At 41.7% G+C, this 11502-nt stretch overlaps 1 protein-coding gene across 1 annotated transcript; it reads right to left on the minus strand.

Moving 5' to 3' along the window:
* Nucleotides 1-4099: 4099 nt before the first annotated feature.
* On the minus strand, nt 4100-10974 carry LOC131252911 (mitochondrial import inner membrane translocase subunit Tim9). The gene is made up of 2 exons (XM_058253696.1): nt 10639-10974; nt 4100-4534 (listed from the first exon to the last, which is right to left on the minus strand). The coding sequence occupies exons 1-2, from the start codon at nt 10731-10733 to the stop codon at nt 4348-4350; spliced, it is 282 nt and encodes a 93-aa protein (XP_058109679.1). The 5' UTR covers nt 10734-10974; the 3' UTR covers nt 4100-4347.
* Nucleotides 10975-11502: the final 528 nt, after the last annotated feature.

Consider the following 11502-nt stretch of genomic DNA (forward strand, 5'->3'; position numbering starts at 1 on the left):
CCCTACAATGGTACTGGAAGGGGGAGCAGATTAGGTGTTACCTGGGTAACAGCTTAGTGGGTGTTACCCTTACCGTGGGGCCCACCTTGATGATGTGTTGTATATCCACGTTGTCCATCCGTTTCTCTACCTCATTTTAGAATGTGGTCCCAAAAATTAAGCAGATCCAAATATCAGGTGGACCACACCACAGGAAACAGTGGTGATTGAGTTCCTCACCATTAAAAATTCCAAAGGGCCCATTGTAAGGTTTTCATAATCTTAATTTGCTATCCAACCTCTTGATAATGTCAAGAAGACCTAGATGAAGGGAAAATACAAAAATCACCTCAATCCAAAACTTGTGGCCCACAAGAAGTTTTTATTGGTCATTCATCACTTTTTCTAGTGGTATGGTCCACCCGAAATTTGGACCTTCTTAAGGTTTGGGATCTCATTCTAAAATGAGATGGAAATACAGGTGGACGGTAGTGGCACACGGTTAGGGTGACACCCACTAAGCTGTTACCCGGGTAACAGCTAATCCGCTCCCACTGGAAGGTCCTACATTTTGCAATTGGGTATTTATATAACATAGGCAGAAAGTGTTCAGGATTGCACTCAGTACTATAGGGCCCATCTTTCACTGATCCAAGCCATTGATAGACTGGACCACAGGGCAGACGGTTCATGCACCAAATTGCAAACGAATGGTCACACTAAATGGGGACCAAATCGGCCTATTGGGATCCCTGTACAAGTTTGAGAGAATATGTACTTACCATGTAAAGAATTTGCTTAAGGTGGGTCCCACTGATGATTTTTTTTTTTTCCTCTTCTTCTTTTTACCTTTTTTTTTTGAGGAGGTGAATGAAGTGGATCCATTGATTCCACATTCTTGAAGTGAATGAGGCAGATGTTTGAAAGCACCATGGCTCTCTTGCAAAGGTTGTTGATTGTCAAAATCTTGTTTCCACTCATCAACTAAGCAAAAGTAGCTACTTTTGGAGGAGCTCCATAGAACTACATGTCACCAGTGTAACTGTAAGAGATCTATGGGCCAAAAGGGGTGATTAGGGAATAAAAGGATTTCATTCCGTGCTCTAGACTTTTTCCAATGCCAGACCAGAGAATCCTTAGTGTCCAGGTTACGCTGCAACCGAGAGAGGAGGTGGATCAAACAAAGTCCTTTTGTCTCAGAATACAAGAGATTTCTCTGACAAGGTGGGACCGAAACGCCTCCTACTCCAGAGAAAGAATAACGGGCAGTAACTGAAACATTGGAGACAGAACAGAGGGCAGCCAACCTAGGTAAGTTTGATCTGAGGGACGACTTGGCACAACAAATATCATTCCAAAAACGATCCCTAACTCCATTCCCCATAGAAAAACTCAACCTCTTGCAAACCTTAGAAGCAATCCTAGCAATAACCTTCCAGATATGGGAAGTGTGGTGAAGGGATGCTTCCTTGATCCACCATCCCAAATTGGAGGATCCATATTTGCTAACAATTATACTCCAGAAACTATCTTTCTACCCCCGAATCTCTAGACCCATTTACTCAATAGGAGGGAATTCACCTTATTGAGCCTTTTAATTCTAGCACCTCCTTCACTAAAGGGCCTACAACATCCTTCCGATTCAGCAGATGAAAGTTACTTGAGGAAACACCCCTTTGCCATAGAAAATCCCTCCTAAGCATATCAATCCCTGTAATGACCGAAGTAGGAGAGCGGAAGAGAGACATGAAATAAAGGGGTGATTGGAGAGAAACACCCTTAATTAGGGTTAACCTTTCTCCAAGAGATGGGAGTTTACTTTACCAAGGAGGGAGACTCCTCTCCAGCCTCTCGATGACCTTATCCCACAGATGAATGGAGAGGGAGGCTGAAATAAGAGGTTGAAAGAGAGCCAGACGGACATTCAAAAATCCTAGTAAACTGAGAAACCTCAGACAAGGACAGATGAACACCAAACATCTCGCTCTTTCTCACATTAACTTTGAGCCGCGAGACCACCTCAAAGCATCTAACAAGTTTCCTGAGGTTGTCTACCATAGACCCATCAACTCCACAAAAGATGAAAGTGACATCCACAAATTGGAGCTCAATAACAAAGATTAGGGACATCAAAACCCTAAAACAAACCCATTGCTTGACCTCTGACCAACATCCAACTTAATGCTTCCGACACTCTGACAAATAAGAACGGGGAGAGAGGGTCCCCCTGTCAAAGATCTCTTGAAGCCTTGAAAAACAAAAAGGTGAGTGATGAATAAGAAGCGAAAATTTTGCAGAGGAGATGCAGGCATTAATCTGACTTCTCCAATTCGACCTGCACCAAAATTTCCCTAGCATATAGTCAAGGACTTGTCAATGTGATCAATAAGCCTTCTTCAGATCCAACTTACAAAGAACACCTTACTTATCAATCCTATGACAAGAGTCCAAGCATTCATGAGCGATCAGAGTGCTATCAAGGATTTTTCAGGTAGTGCTCTAAAAGGGAGAGATGGCTTGGAGAGGACAACCCCTAGCCTCTAGCTCAAAAGCTTGACTAAGATTTGCAAGGGCTTCCAATAAGGCTGATAGGTCTAGAGCCTTCAAACTAATAGAACTTTTGATCTTCCAGATAAGAGCTATGAATGTGCTTCCCATTTCAGATGGGATGCTTTGGCTTATTCAGCTTCCAAAAGATCTGAAAGAAAGCCAAAGGGAACCCATCATGGATACCAATATCCTTGGAAAGGAGGAGATGACTTCCTTGAGTTCCTCTTCTCGAGGGGGCAACTCGAGAGAGCTGCCTCCACCGGAGAGGTCAAAATCCAAGTTGTCCAAAGACAGTTGCACCCAATCTTCATTTGAAATCAGGTTTGAATAAAATTAGCAATCACTTTAGAGATGAGAGTTCTTATCTTCGAACTTGATACCGTCGACTAGTAGGGAGGAGATGCAGTTCACCCAAACCCTAGCACTGGCTACCTCATGGAAAACTTAGCATTCATGTCCCCATTTTTAGCTAAGTTGCATGTGAGCGTTGGTGTTACTTGATCTCCTCCTCCTTGAGCTTAGAACTATAAGGAACAACGAGTCTATCTTTGGCAGCTAAATCCAAAGTCCAATAGCAGCCTTTCCTCCTTGATGTCTAAGGCTTGAATATCTTGCAAGATGGTGTTCACTTCGAGCTCCCTTTGACGTAAAACCTCCTTTTGCCAGAGCTTAAACTTCGCCTTAAGCATCTTTGACTTTTAAAACAACTTGAAATTAGCTCCACCTACCACCATTAAGGGCCACCATTCTGATACCAAAGACTGAAAATCCTCCACCTCCATCCAAGCTAACTCAAAGCAGCACAGTTGTAGATCACCTACAAACATTTAGAAGTGGACACGGCATTCTGACCATTGATCTTTAGGGATCATGAATCGTATGATCCACATAGTTCATCTAGTGAGGCCCACCTTTCATTATGCTCTGTACATGCAATTCTAACCATCCTATCAATATACGTTTGCTAGAGGAAATTGAACTTGCCAATGATCTTTTGTAATATCATAGTTGATAAATGAAAAAAAGAAAAAGAAAAAAGAAAAATTCCGATCATATTCATGAAGCCCATCTACTTTCCGCATGCTTCTTTAATCAGAAATGCAGGTTTTAACCTCCATCCGCTTGATTTTCCCTACTCAATCACAGCCTTTTCCTTTATTTTTGTTCTTTTGTGTGTGTGTGTGTGTGTGTGTGTGTCTGTGTCTGTTTTTAAACCTTACACAACTGTTATTAAGTGGGGAAAAGTACATTTTAGCATGACGGAATCTGACATGGAGGTTATGGGCCCCACCAAAATCAGCATTAGGGCAAAATCTTTGATTTGGGAGATCCCTACCAAAACGGACTTACACTATCAGGGACGAGTGCAAAAAATCAAAATGTGCAAGTGTGAAGGGCATAAAAACCATTAAAAAGACAACAGATTCTTTGTTCTCATGAATAATAAACAAAACTTCACATGATTTTGTTATTTTCTGGGATGCCCAAGAAAACAAGATCCCAAATGGTTTATTCATGTCATACATGAGTGGTGTGAAGAAAGAACATTTCCCTGCAAAACACCAAGCTATTGATAGGTAACAATCAATTTTATCAAATTCCTCAAAAAAGTTCCCAACGGCTGTCAGGGGCTTCTTATGCTCGTCATCATGAGTTCAAAACAAAAATTCCGGGGATTGTGTTGCCGGAAACTCCCAATCAGGAGTGAGAGAAAAACATAAGAAAACAAAAACTAAAACAGGAGTGATTTATCCCAAATAAATGGCTTCCTTCATTGTTAAACATCAGCAAATAGATTTCCTCCGAAGTTGTGAGGAATTAGTCGGGTGTGGCCGTCCCTTGGTTGAGCTCTGCAAATCTCATTCCAACCCGCATGGAGTGCTTCAAGAACTTCTCAGCACACCGACGGACACACGTCTCCTCTTGTTTGTCTAGGGACTTCCTTCGGAAGGTGTCCACACAATCAGTGAAGCATCTCTCAACCAGTGAATTATACATCCTCAGACTGCAAGAGTAGAGTTTAAAAAATGAGAGAGAGAGAGAGAGAGAGAGAGAGAGAGAGAGAGAGAGAGAGAGAGAACTTCATTAAAACATTTAAATTCTTGCAAAATAGTCAATATCAAAGTAGGGAAAACACACACAAAAAAAAAAAAAAAAAAAAACCAGACCCATCTTATGAGAAAATAATACCTAAAAAGATGTCAAAGAGAGGATCGAATGCCACAAATATCATCCTAGTCATCAAGCATTTAATCAGTACTCGGTGGCATACACGTACAAGATCCTCACCATTCATCATTGGGCTGTAAAATGGATAGCGCACATTGAAAATCACACCAACTGGGCTATCGGAGCCACTGATTGGAAGGCTCTTGATGATTAGAAATGGGCAGCTAGGAAAATGCCAGCCACGGACATGCAACAAGCAGAAATCCTCCAGTCAATAGCTAGGATCATCTGAATGCGGCATATGGCCTATCCACACAATGGTAAAATATATGGAGGGTGGTAAAAATACAATAGATGCTTTCCACTCATTTCATAACAATGGAAGGATGGTAGATTTGCTTCATCTCATTCGTCAGTTGATCTAACTACCAATCCATCTTGTGGAGCAACATTACACTAGACACGAGTTAAAATCAACCCATATCAAGTCGCTTCCATCCTCAATTTGGACTCCCATAGTTTATGATCTCCAAGTAGTGCTCATCCTCTGCATGGCTGTTGATAGACTGCTGAGTAATTATATGATCTTTGAGGAAGGATATGGGAAGTATACCAGCTGGGAAACGTGGGGCCAGTGATTGCTACTTTTGAGAAGGATTAGCATTACCAGAGTCACCCTGACCTCAATCACAACAGGACTTACGTCACTTCAAAAACAATCTTACGAGCTCAAAGGGCCACTACTTTTGAAAAACTACAGTCCCTAATTCCGGTGGGCCAAGAAAATTCTTTCATCAAATTGCCCCTGCTGTCCATTAGAATCCCCACGATACCAGCTGGCCCAGATTTCCACAAGAGCTCCCATCAAAATTTAATTTTAACTCACCACCAGTAGGGTGCAGACCATGTAGCAGAAGAGGATGGAATGCCAATTGCCAACCCTCGAAAATAACATTGGGCCAGACAGCATGTAATATCACAGAAGGGATGCCCTCAGAGCTGGAATGAACCCCTGCCTTGGACAAAATTAGGAATTGAATTTTACTTGACAGAGATTCCACAGACTGAGACTTCCCCTCAAAGACTCTCCATTTCTCTCAAGCCAAACGGACGAGAACATCGCAAAAGGAGCTACCACAAAACTCATGATCACCCCATGTGGCCAATTCACCCATGTTCCAATAAGCAGGGAAAATACAAACCATGCTAAACTCAGAGAGCACCAACATGCAAATTTCTAGAGCATATGCAATGCAGCAGCATATCATTTACAGACTCTTCTTTGTAGCAGCACAACACACATCTATTCACCAAAGCAATCCCTCATATATTTGGAGTGACCTGTAAGATCTTCTGTACACTTAGTTTCTGGTGCCGGCCCGCCCCGGACAGACCGGATCGGCGAGCACCAATCGTGACCCCTGTTTTAGTATTGCAACAACTTGAGACCTACACCCTAGTGACCACACTGGCGTTGCGATTCCAACGCCGAGCGGCACGCCCCGTTTCGATACCTGTTTGGGAAATATGCGTGCGTGTGTAAATCGAGGTGGATGCGCATCCCAATGCACATACCCATGGCGTGAACCCCACAAGCTAGGAATCCAAAAAGGAATCTCTAAAAGCGCCTTAAGCATATTCATTCTAAATGGAAAAAGACACCTTTACCCCTTTAGCCTTTTTCATTTTTTCAAAAACATAACTATATAGCCTTTTTTCCAAGAGACCACAATACCCCAACTTTATAGCCCCTACCCCCTATGATGGACCAAACTACCCCTACTAATTCCCTCTTTTCCATTCTCAAGAATACCAAAGTCAAAAGCTTCTTACACATCCCATACCTCTCTACCTCTCCTATGGGACACCACTCCCCATGTCCCTTTTCTCTCTCCAAAATGCCCCCAAACCCTCTCTCATTTCCCTCATTTCTCCCACACATCTCACTCCACATTTCTGCTATTGGCCTTGGAATCTTTCACCGTGTGATGGTTGCGAACTTAGAATCACTAGGATCCCTAGTTTGAAAGTACCTAGAGACTTACAATTAGACTTCCTAGTTTGCGAAGTTAGTCTACATTAGGGCCTGTTTGTTTTACAAAATTCACGATAAATGAATTGTAAATGAGCAATTATTACTTTTTCTACCTGATTGAAAAAAGAGGAAATGAGGTTGTAATTTCACCTCGAAAACCGCGGCAAAAAATAGCGTCATCTTACCAAAATTAGGGTGGTAAAATTTATGGGGCACATCATTATACATGTGTTTATACACGCCGTCCATATACTCTACATGATCATTTTAGGGCATGAGCCAAAAAATGAGGCAGATACAAAGCTCAAGTGGTCCACACCATGGAAAACAAAAGGAATTGAACATCTACCGTTGAAATTTTAAATGACCCTAGGGCCCACAGGGATGCGTACCTTCCATCAAACCTGTTCATAACGTCACACAAACATGGATGAAGGGAAAACAAAAACAATGAACTTGATCTGAAACTTTTGTGGCCCCAAAGAAAAAAAATGAGCGGTAAGCATTCATTTTCCCTTGTTTCTTGTGGTAGATCTATGTCATTTTTTGGATTATGCCCTAAAATGAGAGCAAAAAACGAATGGACTGTGTGGATCAAGAACATACATAACATAATAGTAGACCCCACATATTTTAGTGGAAAAAATCCTCACCCTCTGTTCCAGTGCAAGAGCTTTTCAAATAAGTTTCCTATCAACGTCAGGTAATTGTCAAGAGGCGGCTACTAGATGTAAATACAGGGGTAAATAATAATTACCCATTTACATTGCATTTACTATGAGATTTGAAAAACAAACATGTTGGGAAAATCATCCATTAATGGAGAAAGATCGAGCTCAAAACCTCCTCTTATTTCCTTTCTTTCTTTTTATTTCTTTCCTTCTCTCGTTTTCTTTCTCCTTTTCTTTCTTTTCTCTTTCCTTTTCTTCCTCTCTTTTCTCTCCATGAGAGCTCCTATATATGGGGCTTTGGATTGTTTTTGGGTGCTGTGAGATGTGTGAGAGAAATGAGTGAAATGAAAGAGGGTCCGGGGGCATTTTGGACAGAGAAAAGGGGCATGGGGAGCGGTGTTGCATAGGAGAGAGGTATGTGGTGTGTAAGAAGCTTTTAACTTCAGTGTACTTGGCCATGTGAAAAAGAGAATTAGTAGGAATAGTTTGGCACGTCATAGGAGGTAGGGGCTATAAAGTGGGGGTATTATGGTCTTTTTGAAAAGGCTATGTAATGATATTTTTGGAAAAATGAAAAATGCTAAGGAATATGCTAAAGGTGTTTATAGATATTTATTTTTGAATTCCTAGTTTGTGGAGCCCACGCCATGCGTGCGTGCATTGGGATGTGTGCTCACCTCGATTTACACACGCGTGTATCTCTCAAACAAAGTATCAAAAACGGGACGTGCCACACAACGTTGAAATCGTAGCTCCTGCACGGTCGCTAGGATGTAGGTCTCGGGTCGTTGCAGTACTAAAACAGGAGTCGCGATCGATGTTCGCCAATCCAATCCATTCAGGGTGTTAGCATCAAAAACTAAGCATGCGAAAGGTTTTATAGGGATATGGGTCTTACATGACCAATCATGGGTATCTTATCAAGTCCGGCTGACCAAGTGAAAGCTCTCACTTTCTTAGGGACCTGAAACTTCAAATTGAAAATGCCAGGAAATAAAGACCCAAATTCCCAACCAAAGAAAATGCAAATGACCTAACAAATAACTGTCTGATTCTAGAGTCCATAGTCTTCTATCTGATGATATTCTCGAGATATAAACTCCCTCTAACATTGCAAGGCGTTGCACCAAACTCCCCACTTCTCTCTTTGAGATTACAACAAAACAGCATAAGCCAAACCACTTAGCCAACCTCCAAGTGGAAACAGTTGTTGACCATAGCAACACTATTTGAAGCAATCACAAACAGATCTTCAGATAACTACTGATGGTGGATTTTTGAGCATCATGTATCTTCCCAAAATCTCACCATATTACCATTTCCACCCCCGAAACGAAAAATTCTCATAAAAGAGCACAACACAAGAAATGGCTCTCGAAATAGGGGAACCAGATTTAGCAGTAGCCGGGTTGACATCCCACCCCTTAGGAGGCAACCAATAAATATTTAGCCACAAGGACACTTTTCTAATTATATTATGTCTTGGAGTGGAATTGGAGGCAACCCCCTCAAAGTGCCAACTTGTATCATGAAATCTTCTAATTTATTATCAGTTTATCTTCTTCTGGTTCAACATAATTTCAATTTTTTTTTTCTGAAGTTATCAAATGGAATTCATGTAATTGATTGGGATCCTGACTCATGGATTTTGATGAAAGCATTCAGCATATGCATTGATACCATGAGAAAATTGTTAGGAGTTGAAAGGAAAAAAGAAAAAAGAAGCAAGCGTAGTAAAAAATGTTAAGTTTGGATGCACAATACTTACATATGCAAAATGCTCTTGCACCATAAAGTACTTTCACATGCATCAATTTGGATGGTAATGGCTTTTACCATACAAGCGTTTTCCATGCTTCCTATTTTGATGTATTTTGCTTATGGAAGTCATTTCCCGACATTTGTTTATAGTACAACATCGAAGTGTGAAAATTTATTTTAAGCTAATTTTGACCTGACAACATTGTTAGCACACATCGTGGACATATGGGGTCCACTGTATGTATCCCAACACATGTAAATGGGACTCACAAGACGCATCAACAGGCGCGGGACCCACTGTATTGGTCTAGAAACTGAACGTAAAAGATCTAATCAATGGCTATGAAAATGAATGACCTATATTGACCATATTAGAAAAGTTCCAATCATTGATATGGATCTTCAATTATGTGAGGGTACCGTTGCCTCTCAATCACTTAGATAAGGTGATCGCAGCCATCCAATCAATAGCTATGGAAATGTACAATCCATATTGATTAAAAAGGTCTAATGATTGATATGGATCATCGATCGTGTAGAGCACGCCCTTAATGGTCAATCCTCTCAAATCACTTCAAATTGATGATCCTAACCATCCGATCAATGGCTATTGAAATGAATTACACATATTGGTTGTATTACACAAAATTGATATGGAACTTCCATCATGTGGGACACACCCTTGATGCCCATCCCTCTCAAATCACTTCGAAGGGATGCTCCCAGCCTTCCAATCAATGGCTTATGGAAATGGATGATCCATATAGATTACACTTGAAGAGGTCTAATAATTGATATGGATTACATCATTTTGGGTCACTCTTCATTCTCAAGCTCTCCCAAACCACCTTAATCAGATGATCCTAACCATGTAATTACTGTTTAGGTAAAAGGACAGTCCATACTGAGCATACCAGAAAAGTCCAAGCATAGATATGGGCCCAGCTTTGAGTGGCCCATCCGTCTCGAATAACTTCGACCGGACAATCCTAACAAGCCAACTACGGGTTTGCAAAATGGACAGTCCATATTGAGTATACTTGAAAGGTCTGAGAAATAATGTGGAACGTCCATCACGTGGGCCCACCTTTGATTACCCATCCATCCCAAACCACTTGATCAGATCATCCTAACCATCTAATTGGTGGTTTGCTAAATGGACGGTCCATATTGAGCATTACTAGAGAGGTCTAAGCATAATACGGACCGTTTATCATGTGCCACCCCACCTTTGGCAGCCCATCCTTCTAATGTGGACTCTAGATGTAGGTTCTCAAAGATTTTTCAATGACTCCAACGATTCATCGTTTTGCAATTCGAAAAAGAAAAACCAAAAAACAAAATAAAAAATCAAGAAAAAAGGCTTCAACATCGACTTCCAAGAAGATCGAAATAGATAATAACTACAGAAATTCGAAATAGAAAATCTGAGAGAGAGAGAGAGAGAGAGAGAGAGCAAAAGAACAAGCAGACCTGTCGCGGATCTGGAGTTGGTCGATCATGACGGACATTCTGATCTTATCTTCTTCAGGAAGAGATTCGAGATCTCCAAGCATGCTCTTGTCCATCTCGATCCAAGACCGGAAATTAGGGTTAGGGTTTTGGGGAAGAGGAGACGGAAGCTTCAAAAACCCTACAAATTCACAGAAAAGTCATTTCTGTGATGGGAGGACTTGTGTCAGTCGGAGGAACGTAACAAATGAGCTCACGTGCCAGCCTTCTGCACGTGTGAGAGACTGGGGCCTTTGATCAGGCCGGCATCGCAGCGTACATGAGCAGGCTGGGGCTCCCCGAGTGAGAGGAAAACCCAACATTGGGAGAGGGAATTCGGATAGTGGCCCACCTAATGAACGGCCTGGATATTGAGCATGGTATGTGCCCGCGAGGCGAATTATCTTTCGGACACGTGGAGAATGGTCCAACGTTGCGTTTTTTGGGAGCGGAGTAGATGAGACCCCGGACTGTGGGGCCCAATGTGATGAATGTGACTACATCATGCCGTCCATCCGTATTGAAAGAGAGCATGATCCGAAAAAAAAAAAAAAGCAGATCCAGAGCTCACGTGGACCATAAAAACTTCTCGTGCGCAGCAAAAGTTTCCGCAGAATGCTGATATTTGTGTTAGTCTGTTCAACCCTATCTTTGTAACCTTCTCAACAGGTTGGATGGCGAATAAACATTCCGGTGGCCCCTTGGATTTAAAGCACATGCATCACCGTGAACCCCACGGCAAGGGATCCCACCCAATCCAGTGGATATAAGGTCTCACCTAATCTACTCCTACTTTTTGAGTCGTGGCTTGTTACGCTCCAAAATTCAAGTATAAAGTGTGCACTG

The sequence above is a fragment of the Magnolia sinica genome, chromosome 8 (genome assembly GCF_029962835.1).
Source record: "Magnolia sinica isolate HGM2019 chromosome 8, MsV1, whole genome shotgun sequence".
Lineage (NCBI taxonomy): Eukaryota > Viridiplantae > Streptophyta > Magnoliopsida > Magnoliales > Magnoliaceae > Magnolia > Magnolia sinica.

Excerpts from the sequence above, each read along its gene's own strand:
- LOC131252911 (XM_058253696.1), bottom strand. The coding sequence starts at position 10,733 with ATGGACAAGAGCATGCTTGGAGATCTCGAATCTCTTCCTGAAGAAGAT. Across the intron at positions 4,535-10,638 it reads CAACTCCAGATCCGCGACAG|TCTGAGGATGTATAATTCAC; the intron begins GTCTGCTTGTTC and ends CTACTCTTGCAG.